General features: G+C 43.0%; 1 protein-coding gene across 2 annotated transcripts; it reads right to left on the bottom strand.

The window, feature by feature from the left end:
• Nucleotides 1-1,878: 1,878 nt before the first annotated feature.
• CSRP3 (cysteine and glycine rich protein 3) lies at nt 1,879-25,953 on the bottom strand. 2 transcript variants are annotated; one of them, XM_023550791.2, is made up of 6 exons: nt 25,589-25,953; nt 15,461-15,600; nt 7,239-7,407; nt 5,075-5,207; nt 3,686-3,779; nt 1,879-2,185 (listed from the first exon to the last, which is right to left on the bottom strand). In XM_023550791.2, exons 2-6 carry the CDS (start codon nt 15,570-15,572, stop codon nt 2,109-2,111), a joined length of 585 nt encoding a protein of 194 aa, XP_023406559.2. In that variant the 5' UTR covers nt 15,573-15,600; nt 25,589-25,953; the 3' UTR covers nt 1,879-2,108. The 2 variants fall into 2 exon arrangements, with proteins under 2 accessions (XP_023406559.2, XP_064144420.1); XM_064288350.1 differs by having other exon boundaries at nt 15,461-15,584.
• Nucleotides 25,954-27,568: the final 1,615 nt, after the last annotated feature.

Raw genomic sequence — 27,568 nt, 5'->3', positions numbered from 1 at the left:
TTATATACCAGCTGTGGGGGAAGCAGAGGTGGATTAATTCTGCTCAGGTCGTCAGGGAAGATTTTGCAAAGTAGATGGCATCTGACCTCTGACTTGATTAATAGGAGCTCGCCAGGCCAAGGAGTAGGGTTAGGAGTAAAGATGGAGGGTGTTCTCTCTTTCAGGTATTTCAGAAAGAGAGAAGAGCATAAGCAAAGGCGTGACAGAGTGAAGGTACTTGGCATCTTTGGGGAGCTCCAAACCATTGAAAAGGTGGCACAGTGGTATATGATCAGCTGCTGACCTAAAGGTTGGCTGTTCAAACCCACCCAGTGGCACTACGGAAGATGGCCTGGCAAACTGCTGCCATAAAGATTACAGCCAAGAATCCCTATGGAGCAGTTTTACTCTGTAGCACAAGGGATCACCATGTTGAAACTGACTTGATGGCAATGGGGTTTTTTCAAGTCATTGAGTTGGAGTCAACTTAATGCGCAACTTTTTTCCCCCAAGTCGTTGAGTGTAGCTGGAGCTTATGTGGAAGACATGAGGTAAAGCTAAGTTGAAAGGATAAGGCTGAGGTGATTTGTGAAATTCCTTATGTTCCGTACCAAAGAATGGAAATGGAGCAGATGTATTGAGACATTTTGGCCTCAGAGTCAGGGAAGGTTGGGGAATAAGGCAAGGAAGGATGAGGGAAAGTGAAAAGCTAAGAATGACTAGATCAAAATGCTGCAGAGGAGAAGTTTACATTGTCCTGTGGTTTTTCATATGCATGTCTTACCCCTTCGACTAGCTGGAAGTCCCTTGCACAGGGTCAAGAGAGTATAATACTGCTTTTAAAGTCAACGCAGGGCCTTGTTCATGATAGCACATAAGCAGCCCTGAAAAAATGCTCATTTTAAAGAAAGCCTTCTTGGGACTTGGAGTGCACAAGAAGCCATCATTTAGCCGAGTGTTTCTTAACTTTTATCAATAGATTTTCATTTGCTTTCATTTATCCAAAATAATTTAGAATTGCAAGAAGTGCTGTTGTTATTAAAAGGCCCACGAAGATGGAGGCGCTTGAGCCGCTAAGAGCTTGCTGAGGAGGCAGGAAAAGACATTCTTAATTGGTTGCATTTCATTTGTGGGTCTGGCAATTTGATGTATCAGAAATTTTAAGAAAATTGCTAAGCCCCAAGGAATTGCCCGAGAGGAAAAGAAAATCATCCCCACATAGTTTATAACACAGAGGCAAACTCCACACTTTGTTGTCATGTCTGAGTTTTCAAGAAATGTGTAATATTGCAAAGCCTACGATAGAACAAAAGGATTGACTCTTCAGCCATTTTATCTTGGTTTTCCGTTTAGAATTTGCTGTCTTACTGTCTGTTTCATCCTGTACCACCTGCTTTCTTCTCCATTAGCAGCAACTAGAAAGAATCTCTGCTGACAGATTTGAGAAGACTGCCTTCCTTAGCCCGCTGTTCTTTCCTTCTCACTCCTCCACCAGTTGACATCCAAATTCATTACGTCCTCCACAGCTAGCTTTTTGAACTACCTCTACATTTTTGAACTACCTCTACATACAGCCAGTACACCCAGAATGCTCCTTAGAAGCAAAGATGGCAAGACTATGTCTCACATACTTTGGACATATTGTCAGGAGGGATCAGTCCCTGGAGGAGGACATCATGCTTGGTAAAGTAGACAGGAAAAAGAGGAAGACCCTCAAGGAGATGGAATGACACAGTGGCTGCAACAATGGGCTCAAGCATAACAATTGTGAGGATGGTGCAGGACTAGGCACTGTTTCGCTCTGTTGTGCATAGGATTGCTATGAGTCAGAACCAACTCGACAGTACCTAACAACAACTACGTTTTTTGGAAATTTTCCTCTATTTGAAAGATAAGATCCAGAGACATATAAGGTACACTAAAACATGAATTTATTGCCTCTCCTACCCCAGCTATCGCATTTTGTTACAGATTAAATTTTAAATAATTTTCTTCCAACTTTGGGTAAAGCGAAGAGGAAACACTGTCCAGCTACAAATGAGAGGATGTTGGCGAAAGGTTTCCATCGGTACAGGATTATTTAGCAAAGGCATTAGGCTGGTGAAAGACCTGATAAATGGCACCTCCTTTCACTCTTTCTTTTCCACTTGTTGTGTAAGGCCTCCAAACCCAATGCCTGTAGGGCCAAAGTTTTTGGCATAGCAAACTGTGAAGGAGAAGGGGGTGGGGGGAGAGAGAATAGGTTCATTAGTGTCAGCTGCTTTTGCCTGGGCATAGCCCTTTTTCTGTTAAGGCATCCTTTTGATAAAGTTATGCATAAATTAACTTTTCAATAAATTTATATTTTAAATCTGCTAATAAAAATTGTTTATAGTTCTTTGCACTTTACTAAGTGTGTTCAGCAGATTTTTTTTTTTTTTTTTGAGTTGGCATTATCTGGTCCCTGATTGCTGGCCCAGGTTCATCAACAGCTTCCTGCCTCCCTCCCTGCATCAGGCACACAGGCACACAGAACTGCTTGCAGCTTCTGGGATGAACCATGATGCTCAAGCTTTGATGTCTTTGTACTCACTGCTCTCTGCTCCTGAAATGCACCCCACCCTAAACTTACATTCACCCTGGAGGACCCGGAGGAAGTGTCCCTTCTAAGCTGATGTGTCTTCTTTGGATGCTCCTATGTTGGGAAATTTCCTCTATTATATAGCTTTTCCCATTTTGAAATGCAGCTGTTTGTTGCATGTTGCTTTCCTTGATGGCTACACATTTTAGGGTTTTACAGCCTATGAATGCTGAGGCCTCTTTATGTATTCTACTGCCAGGAGAAGGCAACACCTGTCTCATCCCTTTATCATCATGGGAAAAATTTTGGCAATCTATAGTCTTGGTTAATAACGTGCTCCCTCTTACCCTCCCATCCCATTCTAACAAACATATTTGGAGATCTTGAGACATGATCACCAAGTGAAAGGGTGGGAGAATCCCACTGAGCGATAGAATGGACCTAGGAGAGGCTCCAAGGTAGACAAAACGTGGCCTTGGCTGCAGTGCATGCCAGCCTCTTGGTAGTGGCAGGAAGAAGCTAAGCCTCTACCACCTCTCTGGAAGACAAGGGCATTGTGGAGGCAGATAGGAACAGAGCTGTGAGGACCGGCTTGTCAGTTAGGTCCCTGTGATCATTAAGTGATGCCCAACATCAGAAATAGAAGTACAGGGAAGGGACGGAGGGAGGTAGAAACAAAGGGAGGAAAAATAAACTTGATAAACTCAAGTGAGGCCAAACTGAGTTCATCCTGGTAAACCCTATTTTCTACCCAGGTAGATGGAAGATATTCGGGTTTTTGAAAGGGAGTGTGATACTATTTGTTCATGCTTGAGGCCTCTTCTAGGGCCGGAATCAGGACATGGTTCTTCCTCTTCCTCTCTCCCTAAAGGCATCCAGCTTGCCTGGACTACCAAGCATCTCCCAACAGCTGATCCTCCCAGGTGCTCCAAAGGAGAGGACCAGAGCTGGCTAAGGCATGAGATTTTTTTTTTTTTCCACTTTGATGATTTTGCTTTCCATCCTGAAAGCCCAAGCCCTGTCTAGGCTTTGCAGCTATACCTCCTGGCAGACATCAAGTAAGTCTCCAGACATGGAGACAACCTTCCCTTCCAAGCGCCCTCCTCAGGAAGACATATCTTTAGAATCACTGGCACCAACACTCACCTTTGCAATAAAGTTCCCCATCTTTGTCAGTGACGTTTGTGGACTCTAAGCTCTTCCCACAGATGGCACAGCGGAAACAGGTCTTGTGCCAAGGCTGAGGGGCACAGGAAAGTTACATATTTAATGGGGTTAGTAACGTATTCTATTTCCATTTTAAGCACCTTGACCAGCAGATATAAAGGAAAGCCACTGTCTTCACCTATCTCTTACCTGAATCAGTTCCCAGAATACTTTTTTCTAGGGTTCTGGAGAAAATGAGATGCTATGAATTTGGCCATCAATTCTCAGAACCCCTTAAAAATGGATTTACCCTCATTATTTCCTTATGTATTCATTTAAGACAGACTAAATAAAATGGACTTCTCCAAGCCTAAAAGATCTGAGGAACAAACCAGACAGAGGGCTTGAGTCAATAGGTAACATATGGAAAAAAATAAAGTAAGTTAATTGCCCATGTAATTCAACATTGTCTTAATTCTGTGTATTTCTGATGGAAGTGAATTTTCTGGCTTGGGTCATCTGGAAGATTGCCTTCCTTCTGTACATCTGTGTGTCTACCAGCTACAGCTTTGGGATTACCATTTGTCTTCCAGTGGTTGGTCTGGGGGTCAAGGCTGCCCTTACATTTGAAGTCAGATACTCTCTGTGGGATTTCCTCCCCCAATTTCATATTGATAAGATTTTTCTCTTTCCTTAGGCCTTAATTCTTTGGTGAATACCTTAGTTTCAGGCCTGAGAACAGAGCTATAGAGCAAGTCTGAGTTACTGTCTCGGATATTTGCTGATTCTCCAGACAGCTGTGCCATTTGTAAGGATGCTTCTCATTGCAGTGAGGTGTTTGTAATATTTTCATCAGTTTTGGTGCCAGCAACAGGTTTAGCCATGCAGAGGTGAAAAAATTCCCGGAAGGGTAGGGGGACTTGTGCACCTTTGTATTACCCAGGTAGCCCTGTGGTGCAGTGGTTAAGAGCTCAGCTAACCCAAAGGTTGGTGGTTTGAATACAACCAGCTGCTTCTTGGAAACTCTATGGGGCAGTTCTACTCTGTCCCATACGGTTGCTGTGAGTCGGAACCTACCCGATGGCAATGAGTTTGGTTTTGGTTTTTGGTATTACCTAGACCTTTTGTCCAAGTGCCTTCTACCTCCGTGGTTAATGCTTCTTGCATTGAATTGCAGTGGTTCTAGCTTTTCCAAGGGTGCCACAGAATGGCACCCACAGACTAGGAAAATGGGAAAGGGTATGTTTCCTAAAGTGGTTCTCAGGGAGCTAGGGAGAATGAGGGATCTGGGGCCCACCCGCCCACAGTTCCTACTTTCCTCTCTCAGTGGTTCACAACTGATCTGCTAGAGATGAGAAAATCCCATTTGGCTCATATGTAAGTCCTTACCTTGCCACCTCCCATGACCTTCTCAGCAGCATAGACCGACTTCCCGCATCGAGGGCACTTCTCTGACGTCCCAAACTTTGCAGTGAACTTGGAAGGGTTGCTGGTGGTGGCTGAGCGTGCTGCCTTTGGGGACCTGGTAGAAACAGATGAACGAAAGTAGAAACACCCTTTGGCAAAGAGTGTTAACTGAGTGACCTTGAGTGAGCTACTTCTCTGTGCCTCAGTTTCTTCATTTAGAATATAAGAATAATCACGATGCCTTCTATGTAGAGTTGAGAGACTTAAATGAGCTGCCAATGTAAAACTTAGAACAATGCCTGCTGCTACGTAGTAAGGGCTTAACAAAGGTTAACATAATTGGTTTAAACCTTTATTTTCTCTTGTAAAGCACTTAGGAAGTGCTCCATGTATGATCGGAAGATCGCTTATATTGTTGTCATGTTGTTATTAGTGCTGTGACTGCTGGTTAGGTTTTCCCATACCATCTTGAAACCCACTGGCTTACTTTCTGAACTGAGTTGTGAAAATGATTTTATAGGGCAAGAATGGCCTGATCATGGAATGTTGACAGTTAGTACTAATCAGCTCCTGATAAACCGCAGTCTGATGAGCTGAGGCAGTCCTTGTCACAGGTCAGCTTGTTGTCCTATATTCACAGGTCACCTGTCTCCATGACAGCACTGTCCAAAATAGAGGCAACAATAAAAACCCCTTGTGCTTCCATGCCTTCTGGTGTTTCCTTGTACATTATGTCACTTGAGCCTCACCATAATCCTATAAAGTAGGCAGGGCTAGTTTGAGGAAAGCGTGGGTCAGAGAGGTCATTGCCTAAGGTCAGGCAGATCATGGCTGGTGGAGCAGGTTTGAAAGCCTTGGTCTTTAGGCTCTTGTTACTCTTTCCACAGCATCACAAGAAAGTCCTGACACAGAAAAGTGAGCTTCGGGTGATGGGAAGCAGAGAACGCAGTCAGTATCATCTTTTCGTCTTTAAGCTGTCTCCAGCTGGGACTGAGTAATGAGAAAAATTAATGAAAAGAAACTACACACCTCTCCATTTTTTTTTCCAGGATGTACCATGGGTAGGGAGTCCCTGGGTGGTGCAAGCAGTTAGCACTTGGCTATTAACTTAAAGGTAGGTGGTTCAAATCCACCCAGAGGTACCCTGGAAGAAAGGCCTAGTGGTCTACTTCTACAAGATCACAGTCATTGAAAACCCTATGGACACAGCCCTACTCTGACACACATGGCATTGCCATGAGTTGGAGCTGACTTGATGGCAACTGCTTTGGTTTTTTGGTACCATGGGTAGACATGGGATCAGATGGTCCCACTGCTGTCTCGGGAGGCCCTCCATGGGACGCTTCCCCAGGTGGCCTGGGCCTTTCCAGCCAGTCTCACCAAAGAGCTTTCTTCTTTTAGTTGCTGAGCCCAAATACCAGGGGCCATAGCAGCTACAGACCAGTGGCCATAGCAGCTACAGACCAGTGGCAGTCAGACTATCATTAGCTCTGGGCTGGAGGTCGGTGAGATCATCAAGAAAGTAGGCCCTGGGTCTGGTAGATGGAGTGACACAGTGTAATATCCCAGCTTCCCTGGGATAATGCTGGGGAGGGGGTGGGAACCTCAGCACTGTATTGGCAACAGGCACCCAGCGAGACCCACAGCACAAATGGGTCATAATTGTTCACTCTTAAGGCATAGCCCTTCCCCTCAGATCTACCCATCCTGCACTGTGGACATGAGTTATCCTACGACCCCAGGGAAGAAATCTTTTAGTGACAAGCACACAGAGAATGGCCATTGCTTCCCTGGCATATTTATGTGATTTACACAGAAACTCTCAAAGGGAAAGAAAAGAGGCTCCATGCAGTTTTGCAAAGGTCACACAATGGAACATCTGTACATTCTGGGTTTTCTCTTGACATGCAAACCAAGAGCTGTGGTGTAACAGTAATTGCCCTTTAGAAAGGCAGATAATTTAAAGAGAATCTTCAGAGAGATGACATATTGTTGAAACTTGGTCAGATTGAGTATTCCTATTGTTGGCAAGTCAACAATAGAGTCCATTCTCCCACTTCCAGAACACGTTGCTATGGGAACAGAATGAAGTGTCCTGATAATTGGAGTCTCTAACTGGGAGGGCGGAAGTGGGGCAGTAACTCACTGTTGGAACTGGAGCCCGAGGTGCTCGCCCGTGTCGGTGCTGAGGCAGCCGGCGCCTTGTCCATACCCGATCCCCTTGGGTCCATACCTGCGCCCATAGCACACCTTACAGTAGATCTCTGATTCATGGGCTGCGACCGTGGTGCTGTCGAGAGCCTTCCTGCAGGCCACTGCAGAGGAAAGGAAGGGTCAGAGCCCCGGGGGTTGAGATTTCTCCCTCCTCGGCACCCCCAATGCCATTCTCAGGGCTAAGAGACCCAGCACAAGGGACCCTCCATCCAAGAACAAGACTTTGCTTACTGACTATAGCATGTCCTAGTCATAGTCTCCAAGGCTATCTTGATCTCACAGATAGGGAAATTGGGCCACAGAGAAGGGAAGTATTGTGTTGAGTGGTACCCAGCTAGAGAGGGTTGGGGTCCAGGATTAGAACCAGGTGTGAGATCTCAACCAGCTAAGAACAATATCCCTGAATTGGAACAATCTGATTCCAGAGTATCTTGCCCCATATAGTGTCAGGTCAGGGGAGTGTGTGTGTTTGTGTGTGTATGTGGGGTCTGAGGCAGGAGAGGAGCCTATTTTTTTTCTTAGTCACGTAAGAATCAGGACTGAGCCTTTTCTGTATTTTCCATGGCCTTCAAGGAACACTGTGCTATTTGAGGAGACAATTGTCACAGAGGCCCAGTTCTGGCAGCAGGGGAGAGGGAGAAAGTGGGATCTGTCTCATAGACCCTTAGGGTTTATTGGCTCAAGCCCCCCCCACAAAAAAAACCCCCAGCTGCTGTATATTCCTTAATATAAAGTATTCACAAATATAAGGCAATCCCCCGTTTTTCCAAAGAGAAGGTTTCTAAAAATATTTTTTTTTGCAAACTTAAATAAACTTTTAAGAATGTGAACAAAAGTATCAAACATCTGCTTATAATATTTAATTAATAATATAACTGAATAACATTGATTTGAAAAATTTTTTTCTACTCTCCCCAAAATTCAGAAAACAATTGTATCCAAATTTTTCCTTTGCATCTTCAGCCTCAGCATCTCCCTTATCATCCAAGCCACTTTTGGAGGCAGCTAGAGCAGCTCATTCTCCGTCTGCCTGCGTCATTTGAGAGGAACCCTGATTTGTATCTGAGTAAAAAAAAAAAAAATCTGAGTAGGAGGCTATAATCTGGAAATTGCATCCCAACAAGAAGGACCTATTAGTACAACATTAGGGCAGCTTTTAAAAAATACGTGATTCCTACAACTTAATAACTTTCTTTATTGCTTTGTAACAGTGATCCTTAAAGGCCATTTATGGTGATACTTAGGACTTATAAGAGTAAGGTCATACCCCCAGGAATGATAACTAATTTGCATTAAATTTACTTACCTCCATTTTTTTTTTTTTCACCACCAGCTCTATCAAGTGACCTCTACAAGCAATCCAAACCAGCACTGAATGAAGTTGTTTCAGGTTAATATATTTTCCTCAAATGGTATTTTGTTGTTAAAAAATATATAGCAATTGAATACAAGTGTGGAAGAAGAAGGCATTGGACATTAGTTTATTTGTGGGGCTGGGAAGATAGGCATATGGGAGTTCAATGAACTACTATGTTTTTGTGTGTATTAAAAATTCTTTCTAAAAAAAAAAGTTTCAATAAATAAAGTAATTAAGAACATGTCATATAACATGAGAGACTTTGTAAAGCTTTGGATACAAAGCAAATCCTTTTACAAGAAATAATTTTTTGAGGGAAAGTGTGCCTTATATTTGGGCATATAAGGTATATACCGGCCTCTACCCTCCTTGTTGCTATCAGTTACTGCAAACCCCAAAAAGATATGTTAATGTCCTAAGCCCTTGTACTTATAAATACGACCCTATTTGGTAAAGAGGGATTTCTTTTGTTATGTTAATGAGGTAGGGTAGGTCCTAAATCTAATCACTTTCAAGTGGTGTTTTATAAAAAGGAAAACAGAACCAAGAAACATACACAGAGGTGGGAGACACGTACCGTGTGAAAATCCCTCTACAAACCAAGGAATGCCAAGGAACGTCTAGGGCTACCAGCAAGAAAGGACCCTCCCCTTTGTCTGATGCCCTTATTTGGAGTTCTAGCTTCCAGAACTGTGAGACAATAGATTTCTGTTCTTTAAAGCTACCCACTTGTGGTATTTTTTGTTATGGCAGCAGTAGGAAACTGAGACAGTTACCAACCTCCAGAACAGCTCCTCACATATTCCTCGATGGTCTAGATTCTGAGTTACTTGAGCATAGAACTGTTTTATCTTAAAATCCCCAGAAGCTAGCACAGGGCCTGGCACAGAGTTAGCCCTCTCTGCAAATATCTGTTGAGTGAACGAATGAGTGAATAAAGGTCAATGATCTGTCCAAGGTTATACAACAGTAAGTTGCAAAGCTCTGCGTGACTTCAGGGTCTTTGACTCTTGTCCGGTGCTCACTCCCATCACTCCAGGATTGCCTATGCCTGATCAGGCCTTGGCCAATTCCGTAGCCACTTCCTGGCTTCTGACCAGCTTTTGTCACAGGCAAAGTAGAAATGTGCTGTCTAATCCAGTAGACACCAGCTATAGGATGTGCTATAAGTGTAAAATGCACAGCAGATTTCAAACGCTTAGCACAAAACAAAAAGAATGTAAAATATCTCATTAATATTGATTACATATTGAAATGATAACATTGTGGCTATATTAGGTTAAACAAACTGTTTTAAAATAAATTTCACCTGTTTCTTTGTATTTCTTTTTTAATATGGCTATTGGAAAAGTTAAGTTTACCTATGTGGCTTACATTATATTTCTTTTCGACAGTGCTGGTATGAAGGATTAAGTATTTGTCTAGAAGTCAGGAGAATACCAGGCAGGGGATAAGCTAAGGTATACTCTGCTTTGCTAAGCCCTATTTCCAGTGACTACCTGTGGACAGGTAAGTCTTGCAATGCTAATATAGGAAAGTGTGTTCCTCTCCAGGGCCCTTCTGCCCACCAGTACAGAAACTTCTACTGCTCAGATGAGATCCTCATCCCACATACAAGTTCTAAGGAAAATATCCAAGGGTTGAGAGGAAGCTTCACCTCCCACCAAATGCCCAAACCCCTTCTATTATGGCTTCGTTGAGCACAGCATCCATTCCAGAGCATCATCAACCCCCGACGGGGGGCGGAGGGGGGACAAGACATTCTTTGTCATGGAACGTTTCCTTACCATTTCCCCTTCCAACTCAGATACCAAAGTTGATCAAAGAAGTGTAAAGGCCTAGAAGACTGGGTTCCCAGTTTGCTCCTTGTAACAACCTTGTGCTATAGGTATATATCTCTATTTTATGCATGGGGTAACTGAGGCTTGCAATGGCGAAGTGACTGCCCAAGGTCACACAGTTAGTACATGCTAAAGCCCAGACTCAAATCCTACCCTTCTTTACACCAAACCCAGTGCTCTTTCCAATATCCCTCACTCCCACTCTTTTTAAAGAGCATTAGTCATTTGTTAACAAAAGCCGGAGAGTTAAGAAATGAGCTCTCTTGAGCAATGAATTCTGGGTAGTTGTAATAATAATGATGCATGAGGGATGTGTAAGATGGCTTAAAAATAATCGTTGTTGTTAGGTGCCGTCAAGTTAGTTCTGACTCATAGCAACTCTATGTACAACAAAACTAAACACAGCCCAGTCCTGTGCCAGCCTCACAACTGTTACTATGTTTGAGCCCATTGTTGCAGCTACTGTGTCAAATCCATCTCCTTGAGGGTTTTCCTCTTTTTCTCTGACCCTCCGCTTTACCTGGCATGATGTCCTTCTCCAGGGACTAGTACCTCCTGATAACATGTCCAAAGTACGTGAGAAGTCTCGCCATCCTCATTTCTAAGTAGCCTTCTATCCAAGACAGATTTGTTCATTCTTCTGTCCCATTAAAAAAACCGAACCCATTGCTATCAAGTCAATTATGACTCTTAACGACCCTATAGGACAGAGTAGAACTGCCCCATGGGGTTTCTAAGAAGCTACTGGTGGATTCTAATTGCTGACCTTTTGGTGAGCAGCCGAGCTCTTAACCACTATGCCACGAGGGCTCCTTCTGGAAGTCTATGGTATATTCAATACTCTTCGCCAACACCAATGCAACACATTGTTTGATTTCTTGACTGCTGCTTTCTTGGGCATCAATTGTGGATCCAAGTAAAATGAAATCCTTTACAACTTCATTATTTTCTTCCCGTATCGTGATGTTGCTAATTGGTCTAGTTGTGAGGATTTTTGTTTATTTTATGTTGAGTTGTAATCCATACTGAAGGTTGTAGTCCTTGATCTTCATCAGTATGTGCTTCAAACGCTCTTCACTTTCTGCAGGCAAGGTTGCATCATTTGTTCATTGCAGGCTGTTAATGAATCTTTCTCCAATCCTGATTCCACGTTATTCTTCATATGGTCCAGCTTCTGTGTTTATTTGCTCAGCATACTGATTAAGTATGGTGAAAGCATACATTCCTGACTCACACCTTTCCTGACTTTAAACCACACAGCATTCCTTTGTTCTGTTCGAACAACTGCCTCTTGGTCTATGTACAGGTTCTACATGAGCACAATTAAGTGTTCTGGAATTCCCGCTCTTCATAATGTTATCCATATTTTGTTATGATCCACACAGTCAAATGCCTTTGCACAGGTAAAACACAGATAAACATCTTTTTGGTATTCTCTGCTTTCAGCCATGATCCATCTGATATCAGAAATGATATCACTCATTCCACATCCTCTTCTGAATCCAGCTTGAATTTCTGGCAATTGCTTATCGATGTACTGCTGCAACCGTTTTTTAATTATCTCCAGCAAAATTTTACTTGCATGTGATATTAATGATATTGTTCCATAATTTCCACATTCTGTTGGATCACCTTTCTTTGGAATGGGCACAAATATGGATCTCTTCTAGTCGATTGACCAGGTAGCTGTTTTCCAAATTTCTTGGTGTAGAGAAGTGAGCACTTCCAGCGTTGCATCTGTTTGTTAAAACGTTTCAGTTTGTATTCTGTCATTTCCGGGAGGCTTGTTTTTTGCCAATGCCTTCAGTCAAGCTTGGACTTCTTCCTTCAGTACCATCAGTTGTTGATCATATGCTACCTTCTGAAATGGTTGAACGCTGATCAATTCTTTTTGATACAGTGACACTGTGTATTCTTTCCATCTTATTTGGATGCCTCCTGCATCATTTAATATTTTGCCCGGAGAATCCTTCAGTATTGCAACTTGAGGCTGAATTTTTTTCTTCAGTTCTTTCAGCTTGAGGCATGCCAAGCATGTTCTTCCTTTTTGATTTTCTATGTCTAGGTCTTTGCACATTTTACTATAATACTTTACTTTGTCTTCTCAGGCCACCCTTTGAAATCTTCTGTGCAGCTCTTTTACTTCATCATTTCTTCCATTCTCTTTAGCAACTCTACATTCAAGAGCAAGTTTCAGAGTCTCTTCTGACATCCATTTTGGTCTTTTCTTTCTTTCTTGTCTTTTTAATGACCTTTTGATTTCTTTGTGTGTGATATCCTTGATGTCATCCCATAACTTGTCTGGTCTTCAATCATTAGTGTTCAGTGCAGCAAATCTGTTTTTGGAATGGTCTCTAAACTCAGGTGGGATATACTTGAGGTCGTCTTTTGGTTCTCGTAGACTTGTTTTAATTTTCTTGAGCTTCAAATTGAACTTGCACAGGAGCAATTGATGATCTGTTCCAGAATCAGCCCCTTGCCTTGTTCTGTCTGATGATATTGAGTTTATCCATTATCTCTTTCCGCAGATGTAATCCATTTAATTCCTGTGTATTCCATCTATCAAGGTCCACATGTATAGTAGCCATTTATGTTGTTGAAAAAAGGTATTTCCAATAAGTAGGTCATTAATTTTGGAAAATCCTGCTATGCGATCTCCATTGTTGTTTCTATCACCAAGGCCATATTTTTCAACTACCGATCCTTTTTGTTTCCAACTTCTGCATTCCAATCATCAGTAATTATCAATGCATCTTGACTGCATGTTTGATTAATTTTAGACTGCAGAAGTTGGTAAAAATCTTCAATCTCTTTATCTTTGGCATTAGTGCTTAGGGCGTAAATTTGAACAATACTGGTATTAACTAGTCTTCTTGTAGACATATGTAGACAGTGTTGTACTTAGAGTAGATATTGAAATGTTCTTTTGGACAATGAATGTGATGTAGTTCCTCTTGAATTTGTAGTAGTAGACCATATGATAGCCTGATTCAAAATGGCCAGTACCAGTTCATTTCAGCTCACTAATGTCTAGGATATTGATCTTCAAGTGTTCCATTTCAAACTTTAATTTTCCTAGATTAATACATTGTACATTCCACTTTCTGATTATTAATGGATGTTTGTAGCTGTTTCTTCCCTTTTTAAGTTGTGTCACATCAGCAAATGAAGGTCCTGAAGGCTTTACTCCATCCGCATCGTTAAGGCCGACTCTACTTGAGGAAGCAGCTCTTCCACAGTCATTTTTTGCATGCCTTCCAACTTGAGAGGCTCCTCTTCCAGCACTGTATCAGACAATGTTTCCCTGTTATTCATAAGGTTTTTACTGGCCATTTGTTTGTTTTTTGTTTGTTTTTTTTTAGTAGATTGTCAAGTCCTTCTTCCTAGTCTGTCTTAGTTTGGAAGTTCCACTGAAACCTGTCCACCATGGGTGACCCTGCCAGTATTTGAAATATCAGTGGTATAGCTTCCAGCATCACAGCAACAAACAAGCAACCGCGGTATGATAAATTGACAGACAAGTGGTGGTAAAAATATTACCCATCATTGAAATCCAAAGCATTAGTAAATCGCTAACCCAATCACTCTGAGCAGTGTTTCCCCATGTTCTTCCCTGATAATCACATTTTCTGTGGGAGGTCAGGGAAAATAGAAACTCCTGCAGCAGATAAAATGTTACTATTTCTGGCAGCTAGAGTACCCACCGGCCCTAACAGATGGAGCCTAGCCCTTGAAATGCTGCTTGAAACAGCTTGGAGACATGGGAAAGCCTTGCTGCCGCTGGGCTGAGGCATGGGTGGCAGGGAGGTGGCAGGAGTCTACAAGGAGGAAGCCTACCAAATGTCCAGTAAAGCTAGCTCTTAAGCCAGACCTACTGGAGGGAAGTAACCATTTCAAAGCCATGGCCAATTCCTCCTAAAACAGAACTAAAACTAAAACAAACCAGTTGCTGTTGAGTAGATTCTTACTCATGGTGACCCCATGTGTGTCAAAGTAGAATTGTACTCCACAGGGTTTTCATTGGCTGATTTTTCATAAGTAGATCACCAGTCCTTTCTTCCAAGATGCTCTGGGTGAACTCGAAACACTGACCTTTCAGGTAACAGCTAAGCACATTAGTGGTTTGCAACACCCAGGAACCCCAAAACAGGGCTAGCTATTAGGAAACCCTGTAGAATGCAGTAATGTCAAAAGAGCACTGGACTGAGCCCTAAAGGTACCAGTTCTACTCCTGACTCTGCCACGGATGCATATCATCTGGGCTTAGAGATGAGAAGTGACTCGTCCAAAGTCACATGCATTGGGGGCAGAGCCAGATTATCAGATGGACCACAGAGACTTTAAGTCCTCTCCAGTTTTAGCATTTTATGAATCTGTGACTAGCAGGTGATGGTAAAGATTTCCTTCATCAGGTTTGGAGCCCAGGCCCTGAAATTTCCCTTTCTGACTCTTACAGAATTGGCACATGTTGTTCTCCCCCCACCCAGAACCCTCCACTTGACACGGGTTCTTTCTTAGGAAGGACCAGTCACAGCTGGCTTCAGTGACAGCTGGCCAGTGTGACAACACAGAGAGCCAAATTCTTCTTGGCTCCAGGTAAGTGCTAGCTTCCTTTCTCTGCCAAGTCATACTTTGTAAATGTTGCCACTGGGTCAAGGTTTTCAGTGCAAAGAGCAGTGGTAGGCCAGCTTGTTCTGATGCTGATCTACAGGAAAAGGCCTTTGAGCTGGGCAAGTGATTCGAGAAAGGGCACTGAGAGGAGCCAGCACCTCTTAGGTGGGGCCTGAGAGTTGTATTTGCAAACAAATTCCCAGATGATGCTGATACTGCTGGTTTGGGGACCACACTTCGACAACCACTGATATACAGTACTTGTGGTTAAATGGGTACATTGAAAGGCCCACCCCCCACTCCCTCCAGTTGACCAGAGCCCTCCACAGTGTTCACCCCACTCACTGCAGTGGAAGCAGGTCTTGTGAAAACTCCTTCCATTGCATTGGATTTCTTCCGCGTGATAGACAGTCTTTTCGCAGGCTCCACACTTGGCTCCTCCGCCCCAGTTTGGCATCTTGAAGACTGTCTGATCAAGGTGAAGTCTAGTGAGAAACAAAGCAGATACTCTACATTTAGGCAGGCCCAGCAGTAAGCCATTCTCTAGTGTGTGGAAAGGGAGACTAACTTCAGGTCCGAAGATCAGGGTCCAGCCCATTTGTCTGAAGGTTCATTCATTCATTTGGCAAACAGTTACTGGGTGCAAGTTATGGGCATAAGTCTGGACACTTACTCAGATGGCTTTGAGCAAGTCGCTTTACCACTTCGTGGCTCTGTTTCCTCTTTTGGTAAATGTCAATTGCACCTACCGCTATGTACCTCACTGGGTTCTTGAAAGGAACGAATAAGCTAATTTTGTGTATATACAATTATATGCAAACATTAAGTACTATTATTTTTTCCATCTAGAGTTTGAAAATTGTCCCATTAGAAGTTGGAATAATCTAGATAACCTTATTATCTAGCTCAGTACTTCTGAAATCACCTGGGATCTTATTAAAGTGCAGATTCTGGTTTGGTGAATGTGGGCTGAGGCAGGAAATTCTCTATTTCTAATAGGCTGCTAAGAGTGGACTGCATTTGGGCAGCCAGACCTTAGCCTATATTGCTGATAGGAATATATAATATATAAAATTCCCTATTCAGATTTTCTCCTAAAATTGGTTAATTCTTTTTTAAGAATATCATTGTCCAGGTAATAAGATATTTTGGACCTATACTACATCCAACCAAAAGCACAACCAAGCCAGTTGTCATCAAGTCAGCTCTGACTCATGGCAACCTCTTGCATGTCAAAGTAGAACTGTGCTCCACAGGGTTTCAAAGGTTGATTCTTTGAAAGTAGACTGTAGGCCTTTCTTCCAAGGTCCCTCTGCGTGTTCTCAAGCCTCTAACTTTCTGGTGTTAACTGCTTACACCACCCAGGGACTCCCGGAAACCCACCTTCTACCCTCAACACTCCCTCAACACGCTGTGTACATCAAGATGAACTGCATAGCTTCTCTTTGCATCTCTTTCCCCATCTGTAAAAGGGAGACAGTCGTTCTTTTCCTTACTGCTTCACAGTGTTGTTTGGAGGACCAAATGGCATGATGTTCAGGAAGGTGCTTGGCAGAGCTCACAGGGCTTGGCAGGAGCCAGGTAACAGGACTAACTGTCCTCCTGCAGGCTTGGAGGGATTTCTGCTGCAAACCACTGCTGATAGCCACAGCCCTGGGCTGCCATTGCGTCCTCACTGGAGGATTATGTGGAAGAGATACTAACCAAGGAAGGGAGTTAAGAAAAATAATTTTCTTTCTGTGTCTCTGTGTGTTTTTAATTCTGAATCCAAGTTTTCTATTTCCCCAGAGCAGAAGTGAAATAAGCCATTGATACTCTGAAATTTCTGAAATCCTGTCATCCCTAAGGGGGCTAAATTTTCACCGGGATCCAGGGTTCTCCTAAATCTTGGTTTCTAAGAAGCCTGGTGTGTCATTTTGTCATTGACACCAAGTACTATCAGGCTGTTCTGAGTAGCTGCTTCTGACCTTTCTCTTTCCCTTCTGGGAAGCCAGTCACCTTCTTATAATAGTTGGCGATTAATACTAAGCCCTTCTGGGTCAACTGGTCAGGATTGTATCTCACAGCCTAGTAACAAAGACAGTTTTGCTAAGAAACAGAAGGTAAATAGCAAACAGACCACTGAACCTGATACTAGGGCTGAAGGGAACATTCCTATCTAAATATCCCCCCAAAGAGCTTTTCTCACTTACAAAAACAGTGTGGGGTTAGCCAGGAACATCCTATCCTTCCTCTCACAGCAGTAGGCTAATTTTTTTTTTTTTTTAATTCAGTAAAACTTTAAAAATAACTTTATTTCAAAAAAAAGGAAACATTTAGTGTCCCTCTTTCTCTAGCTCAGGCTGGTAAGTATAGTGGAAAGAGTAATGAATTTTGAATTAAAGAGCTTGAAATCAAGTCTGCCTTTATTCATTCATTTCATCGTTCATTCATTCATTCACCATGCATTTATTACCTACCTGTCATGTATCACTAAGGTCCCTCGGTAGTACAAGTTGTTTTCGTTTGACTGCTAACCTAAAGGTTGGTGGTTTGAACCTAGCCAGCAGCACTATAGAAGAAAGCCCTGACCATTTGCTTCTGTAAAGATTATAGCCAAGAAAACTCTATGCAGCAGTTCTACTCTGTCACATGGGGTCTCCATGAGTTGGAATTGACTCAATGGCAACGGGATTTGCTTTTTTTTTTTTTTTTATCATGTGTCAAACACTACAGTAGCTACTCCATGGGGAATCAAAGGGAGAAAAAAATTAGAAAATGTAACTCATGGCCCCTGGTATTGAGAAGCCCGCATTCTAGTGAGGAAGACAGACAGGACTCAAAATACTTCACGGCAAATAAGAGTCTTCTGAGAAGGGCTATGCAAACTCAAAGAAGGGAATGGCCACTTGGATTTAGACCAAGGTTGAGAGGAGGGAGTTGTTGGGTCACAAAAGAAATCTCATTCAAACTGGGTTTTGAAGTGTGAATAGGAGTTTTCCAGATAGCAAAAAGGAGAAAGGATATTCAAGGCAGAGAAAAGAACACACAGAAAGACATGACGTTCTTAATATCCCCCTAAAAGAGCCTAAGTTGTTTATTTTAGACTGCATTTAAATTATAGACTTTCGAAGTTGGAATAGACTTTCAAGATTGACCAGCCCCCTCGTTTACCAACAAGGTGAGACATGAAAAGTAAAGATTTGGGAATGTTTTCTTCTCCAATTTCTTTTTCTAAGACACATCTTTCTGTGATTAAAGATGATACAGTCTCTGGAAAAGATTGGAATCACATAATTTTGCTCATGTTCATTTTGATCTCGAGTTTCAACATAATATAAGATAGAAAAGAAATGTTATATATTTCACCCAGGAACATGATAGTGACACTTGTGAAAATAATGATGTGGAAACTTTCAATGAAAATAACCCTAAGTCATATTTCTCATTTTAAATTTTTAGTGGAAATTTCATTGGCATGTACTGAAAGTTAATGGGAGACAGATACGCCTCTTGGGGAATATATATATATACTTACACACACACAGTATTTTTTCCAGCAATTGCCTAGACATGATACTTTTCAAAATGAGGATAAGATTACAGGTAATACCTTCTTCGCAAGGTAATGTATCCAAGCACAGGTTGTTTTTAAGTGGTCATAAATATCTGACATACATCTATCAGAACTTGAAACCCAAAATAGAACTCTTTAAACATTCTATCAAACAGGTGCTCTGTTCCATTTATAAAGATGGGATTGTAGCTGTGGAGCTAAGGACAGAAGACGTCTCTGATTTCTTCTTCCATCCTCCTAGGCCGAAAGGCAGACTATGTTGGAAAGAGTCCTGAATTGGGAGGCTTGGGCTCTAATCTTGACTTTGCCATTTGTTTCTGTGTGACCTTAAACTTGGGTGGAAAATGTCAATAATATTATTTCCTGCACTGTCCTTGTAGCTTGTGAAGGTTATGAAAATATGGTAGAATTTAAAGCAGTAATGAGAAGCTATTCAAAGTCAAGGCATTCTTACACATTTTATTTCAGGTTATTCAAATAGCACCAACCTGCTAATTAAGTTGCTATGATCTGAAGTCACATTTAGGTCCTGGATTACACACAACATAACCTTTTTGGCCTCACACATTGCTTTGGAATTCCTGTGTCTCAACACTCCCCTAGCCAGTCCCAGAATGTGAGTTTGCCCTGGCCAAGGCAACAAGGGATGGGCCATTTGTTTATCAGCATTGCCTGGCACAGGCAGGGTCACTGGAGGTGGGACACCAAATATAGGCTGGCCAGTCACTCAGCCCCATTTGCCACTTGGGTCAGAATCTCCATCACACCACCTGGCTCTACTCTCTGGGTTGGTCCCTGAGACGGTTGTACTGTCACAGCATCAGGATTGAAATAGGGACAGACTGGGGTTTATGAGGATAAAGGAGAATGCAGGGCCCCTGCTAACCTCAGCTAGAGAGTGGGTAGACTCCAGACCTTTGGATACTCTCCTCAGAGCTCAGTGAGAGACTACCTTGTATAGATTTTTTTAAACAAGTAATGCCACAGAAGGGGTTATTCTGGGGTTGAACCAATAGTGGGTGGGGTGGGAAAAGCACTGGGTCAGATGCCAGGAGGCTGGCGTTCTATTTCTGTCTTGCCTCTTAAAAACTGTGTAATCTGGGGAATCATTCAACTTCTCTGAACTTCAGTATCCCCTTTCTAAAATGGAAATAATAATCCCATCTATCTCATAGGGTTGCTAGGAGAATCATATCAGTTCAAGTAAGTAAAACCACTTTTATACTGTAGAATTTGTAGAAGCTAATAATTCTAAGTTGTCAAAAATCCATCTAGAATTTTAGGAGAATAACTAAAATTTGTATATTGGGTACTTCCTAGTCCAACCTTCCTTCCTTCCTCCCTCCCTCCTTCTTTCCCTCCCTCCCTCTCTCCTTCCCTCCCTCCCTTCCTTCCTTCCTTCCTCTCTCCTTCACTCCCTCCCTCCTTCCCTTCCTCTTCTTTCCTTTCTTCCTTCTCTCTTTCTTTCACTACCAATTATAGAGCTGAAGGATAATACTTTGGGTCAAAAGTGGGTATGGTAGATAAAATGAACATATAGTGATTAAGTTTCTTCTTTGTAAAACAAAAACCCAAACCCGTTGCCATCAAGGCGATTCTGACTCATAGTGACCCTATAGAATAGAGTAGAATTGCCTCACTGGGTTTCTGAGGAGCAGCTAGTGGATTCAAACTGCTGACCTTTTGTTTAGCAGGCTAGCTCTTAACCACTGCACCACCAGGGCTCCTTCTTCTTTGTAGGGCCCATTAAAGAACCTGGGAGGGCACCTTGGGTTATGACTTTGAGCAAAGACCTCCATGACTTTCAGCTCAGTACTGGTTCGTTGGATCATCCTACCAGCCATCTGATTCCCCATAGTGAGTTAATTGTGTATACGGGCTGAGGCAAGGATTTAGGTCATAGGAACACACAGCTGGAAAGGAAAGGATAATCATAATCATTACTAATAAAATAACATTCTTATTGAAGCTAATGTGTCTGGAACATGGCCTGTGGGCCAGGCAAGGTGGTGTACCGCATTTAATCTTCACAACAGCCCTTCAGGATAGGCACCATTATAAAATTTACCTTAAAAAAAAAAAACCCAAACCCACTGCCATCAAGTCGATTCCGACTCATAGCGACCCTGTAGGACAGAGCAGAACTGCACCATAGAGTTTCCAAGGAGCGCCTAGCAGATTCGAACTGCCAGCCTCTTGGTTAGCAGCCGTAGTACTTAACCACTACGCCACCAGGGTATCACATGGAAATAATGTCTTAGGAAAATCACAACACTTGCTGAAGGTCACATAGCTAGTGTGTGTCACATAGTTTGGAACTTAGGTCTCTGTGACCCTAAACTCTGTTTTTATATTAATATAAAAAAAATATATCTTATATTAATACTAGCTATGGTTTATTGTGTCTGTTGCTTTACATATACTCTCTTTAACAGTTACAGCAGTCCTGCAGAACAGGTTTTGTTATCTCCATTTTGCAGATGAGAAAACTGAGACTCAAAGAGTTTAAGTGACTTGTCCAAGGTCACACAGCTAATAAGTGTCAGAGCTGGAATTCGAATCTAAGTTAAACTGGTTCTACACCCCGTGTTCCTGCCTACAACACACTGGTCAGGGGACAAGGGCCAGAACCTCCGTTAACCACATTTTCTCAGTTGATGGGAATTGGCGATCTGGCATGGGACAGAGAGAGCACCCATGGGTGAGAGTAACAGGGTTAACTTCGTAAGAATCAGTTCTGTTTGGACCCGGAAAGGGCTGCCTTTGGAGCTGGAGAGTTCTTTCTCTCCATTGATTTTCAGCTCAGGTGAGGATGGATGTCCAAGTGGCTGTGATGAAGTGAAGCACCTTTAAGGGTCCTTCAAGCCCTGAGATGGTTTTAGGGATCCTCACTTTGCAGAAATGCCGCCCATGGCATCCTCTCTCAAACACCACCTGTCCTCTATTCTTCCCTTAATCTTTGTAAAAGAGACAGCACACTGCAAGAGCGTAGGCTTTGGAAAGAGCCAAACTTGCGTTCAAAAACACGGACCGGTGGACCTCAGGCAAAGTGCTCAATACCTCTGAGCCCAGTGTCCTCGTGCACACAAAAGCAGGTTGAGAAGACTTGTCTTAGAAGGGCAATTTCGGGTTAAAAATGAGTAATAGTAATAATGGCAATGATACTGTATGTAAATAATACCTTTTTACCAGTTATCGTGAAGTCAATTTGGACTCACGGCAACCCCACCTGTGTCTGAATAGAACTGTGCTCCATAGGGTTTTTAATGGCTGATTTTTGAGAAGTAGATCATCAGGCCTTTCTTCCGAGGCACCTCTGTGTAGACTTGAACCTCCAATCTTTCTGTTGGCAGCTGAGCATATTAACCATTTGCACCACCCAGGGACTTCTCTTAATATGTAGCATATGTTTAATAATTTTGTTGTGTTTATTATTAAACCAAAACCCATTGCCATCTAGTCCATTCCGATTCATAGCAACCCTATAGGAAAGAGTAGAACTGCCCCCATAGAGTTTCCAAGGAGCACCTGGCGGATTTGAACTGCTGAGCTTTTGGTTAGCAGCCTTAACTCTTAACCACTACACCACCAGGGTTTCCCTTTTATTATTACTCTTCATTAAGTTTTTATTATTACTTTATCACTGGTTCTCAAAGCTATCTTTTGAAACAAGCAAATCTCTCCCTGCTTCTTCACTCTGGCCCCTCTGGTTCAGACTCTGAACCTACTCTGTTTTCTAGACCCCAGTGTTTGCAGCCCCAGGGATAGGCGTTGTCAGAGGGCATTGGCTCCTCCAGGGGCATCAATGCACATGGTGCCACTGATTGAGAGTCAGACAAGGTCCTGAGCTTCTGCTCTGGGGCGAACACTCCTTCTTTTGGTGGCCCTGGTGCCTCATGGGAGCTTGCCTTGGTGGGAAGTAGGCTGTGAGGGGAAGCAGGATGCCTAAGCAGGGCACAGAGGAGACCATGCCCTCTAGCTCCCAGCCTCCATGTAGGACACTCAAAGTCAGTGGCCTCCCCATAAGCCTCTGAACCCAGATATACAAAGTCCTCCATCCAGAAACCCATCACAAAACCCGCAAAGCACAGATGGCTCAGTCCCAGCATAGAAATGAACCTGAGCATTGCCTCTGACCCCTTAAAAACTCAGATGGGGAGTAACGGTAGACATACTCGTTAAACTAAGGCTGAAAACCATGAGTAATATGATGCTTTATCTGAAATCATCTCTGAAGCGCTGCCGACTCTTATTCTCAGAAACTGGCACTTTGTTCTCTTTCAACCTTTATAATTTATTTTTCAAGCCAGTTCACATCTTAGCTCTGCCACTCTTTAGCCACGTGACCCTGAGAAGTTACTTGGCTACCTGGAACTTCAGTTTCTTCCTCTGAGGATGTTGCTGTGAGGTTGGACAGGTTTCAGCAAAGCTTCCAGACTAAGACAGGCTAGAAGAAAGGCCTGGTGATCTATTTCTGAAAATCAGCTGGTAAAAACCTTATGGATCACAACAGTACTGTCTGCAACTGATAATGGGGATGGCACAGGACCAGACAGCTTTGAATTCTGTTGTGCATGGGGTCGCCATGAGTCAGGCTAACTGGACGGCAGCTAACGGCAATAACAAATGAGCTAGTACTTGTACATACACCTGATTCGTGGGTGGTAACTAGCCAACAAATCACAATGGACCCTTTTCCAAGATAAGGTCCAGATGAGGCTCAGGAAAGACTTCCACCTACCAGGGCCCTCAAAGCAATCATCGTCTCCTTTCATGCTTTTCTTCACAGGGGTAAATAACTGCAGTTTTTCACATTTGCAGTCATCACATTTCTCTTTGGCCATGAAGCCAGACCTCTGTACAGTATTCCCAGACATCTGAGCAGCAAGCTTATAAGTTGGAGATCTGCCTGCCTCAGAAGTTATATTTCCTGAGTATTATATTCCTATTCCTGTGTCCTTCCTCATGTACAACAAATTAATCATCTTCTAACACCTGGTTAGCTTGTGATCCACTCTGACCTCTGGATTTTTACCATCACATTGGTACTTCGCAGGAAATCCTTTCTCAACTCTTAGGGTTTGGCCCAGTGCCTTTTCTCAAAGACTTTGCATATTTGTAAACTTTAAACTTAGCAAACTACTTTCTTACACTTTAGCTCATCTGAGTCTCACAAATCCCTCTGGAGTAGGTGGCATTACTGTGATTTTACTGTCCAGAAACTGGAGGCTCAGGGAAGTTAAGCGATGTTCAGAGCTGGAATTGGAACTGACCCTGTGACTGAAACTCTTTGTTTTTTCTCTGTTTTTTTTTTCTCCATGTCCTCGGGGTTTCTGGATTTGTATCCTACAAAGAATCCAGTGTCTACTTCCTCCAACAAGACTGTGGTTATTTGCCCATGGCTGCACCTGCTTACTCTTCCCTCTCACTCTCCCTCTGCCCCCTGCCCTGCCTCCCTGCCCTAATGGATGGTTTGTGCTTCTGCACTGAGAGCACCTGTCTGCCTGGCTTGGAGGTCAGCTGCACTCCCTGCCCAACAGCCGGGCCTCATTTGCGCTGACTGCAAATGACTGAGTTGCCCAGAAGAGAACCAAAGCCATGCCAGACAGCACATTAATAAGAATCCATCACACTTTCTGGGTCATAAAGCAGTTTTACACCATCATGGCGAATTGGATGTACCCAACATTGAGCATCCATCCAAAAGTAAACTGAAGATGAAAGGCTGTCTCCAGTCCCACCCCCCTTGCTGTTCATGCCTACCACTCCCTGCATTAGTGCTGCCTCTACCTCCCTGAGCCCTGACACAGAAAATGGTCAATACATGCCCACTAGTTTGTACTGATCATACTGCGGAGACACAGGTTCCCGGACCAGTCGCCTGACTCCTCCTTCTCAGAGCAGTCCCTGCCCTGGCTCCAGACGGAAGCAGAAATTAGGGTGGCAGCTTTGATCTTTGGGCAGCATTTCCACTCAGACCATTGCTCAAAATTACCTCTCACCGTGCCCGTCATTTACTACGATAGAAAAAAAAAAATGCTTGACTGAAACCTAGAGGAAACACAGAGAATCACCCCTCCTCCAGCCCCTACCCTGATTGGGGATTAGTCTTGAATTAGATAGAGCTTTTAATGGGTTTTCCAAATAGCAATATCTTTTTTGGGCCCAGTTTTGAAAATTTTTCAAATTCTTAAAACTAAATCTCTTGCTGAACTTCTTTGGAATATAAAATCAATTTTAAACCAATACACCTTCGTTGAGTATTTCCTATATTCAAGACAGGGTATTGGGTGTTAAGAAATATCCACCATTCACCTATATACCTTTTATTTGCACAATTCCTTGTATTTTGAGCATAAGAAAATTGGCTTCTGCTATATTGCGTCTATTACAACCACTTTGTACCTCTGCAGAACTTTACAGTCTGGAAAAATATCACCACATCTATATTGATACTTTGAATTGAAGGAGACCAAGACCCTGTGGGCGGAAGCTTTGTTTCCAAGTCACATCCATTAATTATATGGTAATTCTAGAACTAGAATGCAGGCAGTTTGACTTCCAATCCAGGGGACTTTCCATTGTTTTTTTCCGTTTTCCTGCCATCCCAGCTCAGACAATATGAAACATTATTCCACCATGAAAATAGTTTTCGACCACAAATAATCCTTTGCCCGTTTGCTTGTCTATGAGGTTCCCTTGAGCCCACAAATATTAATCACTCTTTTAGGAATTTTTTTTTAAACAAATGCTAGGTCCATACCAGAATGCAGTATAACTTAAGCCTCCTCACATAGAACCAGAGCGGATGCGGGTACTTTGGACGTGAAACACACCATTACTCTATGCGGCCCTTCATAGTCCCAATCAGCCAACAGGCCAGCCCACTCCTGCCCAAACTGCTTGGTTCCACTTACCTGCCTCTGTGGTCTGTGTCGGCTCAACTGAGTAAGGGGAGCTCTCGACTTCTTTAAATATATGGAGGCTGTCACCAGCCTTGGCCTGTGGAGGGCAGGACGGGAGGGAGACCTAGGGGAAAGGGTGAATGAGACATGAGTAACACAACTGCTATCAGAGGCTGAAAATAGCCCGTGACCAAAGCCCTGAGTTTTGTTCCCCCCATACCAGCTGTGAGGCCCTTGGAGAACAATATAACCTGGGTTCTGTTTTAATTGCCTATGGCACCAAAGGATCAATTTGTGGAGCGTATAATTTCTGATCAAGTGGTTGGAATGAGAACAAGGCAAAGAAGGACTTTATATTTGAAATCATTTCTCTAGTCCCTCCCCTTCCCCCTCCCCCCTCCGACCTTCCTGGATTTCAGTGCAAGGGACCTACAAATGAATCATGAGCCGTATCTGGTAGATCTCTGGAACTCCGGGACACAGGTCTCCTCACTCATGAAGAGAACTCAGAGCTAAAAATAAGAGTGATGGGTGTCTGAAATGATGTTTAGATAATCTTTTTAAAGAAGCTTGAGGAAAAAGGCCAGCTAATCTCCAGGGTTCTGTGACTCCATGGCCTACTACGCTATGAAGAAAAGTTCCCTCCAAATTCAAGGTTTTGTACTCCTTTATTTAATCTTTTTCCACTTAAGACTTTGACACAGCCATGTGTAGGATTTATGGTGAGTCTTGATAATTCTCTGTAGCCCAACATTTTCTTTGGAGGTCGGATTTCTCTTTGGGTGGCATGTATGCATTTTGGCTTTGATCAAGCTTCATGGACTCATACAAAGTATAGATTTCATACCTGACAAGAAGGTCTGAGATTTAGTAGACAATTGTTCATGTCACATTTGAGGAAACCTGGATCCCTGGTGGTGTAGTGGTTAAGAGGGCAGCTCCTAACCAAAAGGTTGGTAGTTCGCATCCACCAGCTGCTTCTTGGAAACCCTATGGGGGCAGTTGGACTCTATCCTATAGGGTTGCTATGAGCCAGAATCAACTCAATGGCAACGGGTTTGGTTTTTGATTTAGGCACCTAACTCTCCCAAGACCAGATAATGAGTTATTGGCAGGATGCAGATTGAAATTCAGGTCATCTGTCTCCCAGGCAAGGGCACTTTCCGTTGGTGTTGACCTAGATGTTAGGTTTAGGTGTAGGTAGTATCCAACCAAGAGGTTTATGAAATCCAGCCCCTCGATTCATTATATTAGCCCATCGGTAGCAAGTCCACAAAGCAATTGGTGAAGTGATAGACTATTCCACTGAAAAGAGGGTTGTGGTAATTTCACAAAAATGGTCACAGCACAGCCTCATATGAGATATCCTTAGTCTGTGTTTTCAAAACCATGTTCACATAGCAATAGGGCAATGATGAGAACCCCAGAATGCCAAAGCTAGAAGGGACCTTAGAGGTCTTCTAGGACAGTGGCTTATCTTAAGTGTGGCTTATTCACATCTGGGTGTGGGCCTTTCTACCTCTGGAAGTCATTAACCCAAAACCCAATCTAGTGCTGTTGAGTGGATTCCAAATCACAGGAACCCTATAGGACAGAGTAGAACTGCCCCATAGGGTTTCTTTCCAACCATGGCTATAAATCTTTATGGAAGCAGGCTGTCACATCCTTCTCCTACAGAGCAGCTGGCGGGTTCATACAGCTGACCTTTTGGTTAGCAGCTGAGCGCTTAACCACTGTGCTACCAGGGTTCCTTTGGAAGTCACTAGTTCTGGAGAATTTCTGTGAGTTTCTGGCCCCTTAGCCTAGAGTCATACTGGTATGCCCACCGGTCACAAGTGGGGAAAGGCAAGGAAGGTACTGGCCTAACAAACCTGGATCCAGTTTTTTCACCCTCACTTTGGTAATTGCCCAGAGCCCCTGTCCGCTGCTGTGTCTACTGATTCTGAGTTTGCAGTGTTCTCATAATGGCTGTCACCTCAGCAATGCCCTGTT

The sequence above is a fragment of the Loxodonta africana genome, chromosome 7 (genome assembly GCF_030014295.1).
Source record: "Loxodonta africana isolate mLoxAfr1 chromosome 7, mLoxAfr1.hap2, whole genome shotgun sequence".
NCBI lineage: Eukaryota > Metazoa > Chordata > Mammalia > Proboscidea > Elephantidae > Loxodonta > Loxodonta africana.
This window is presented reverse-complemented; position numbering and strand designations above follow the sequence as displayed.

What these genes read in the sequence shown, in the direction of transcription:
- CSRP3 (XM_023550791.2), bottom strand. Translation starts at nt 15,572, where the DNA reads ATGCCAAACTGGGGCGGAGGAGCCAAGTGTGGAGCCTGCGAAAAGACT. An exon ending in AGGTCATGGGAGGTGGCAAG is followed by an intron (nt 3,780 to 5,074) that starts GTAAGGACTTAC and finishes TGTGCCCCTCAG; the next exon opens with CCTTGGCACAAGACCTGTTT. An exon ending in TGGGGAACTTTATTGCAAAG is followed by an intron (nt 2,186 to 3,685) that starts GTGAGTGTTGGT and finishes TCTCCTTCACAG; the next exon opens with TTTGCTATGCCAAAAACTTT.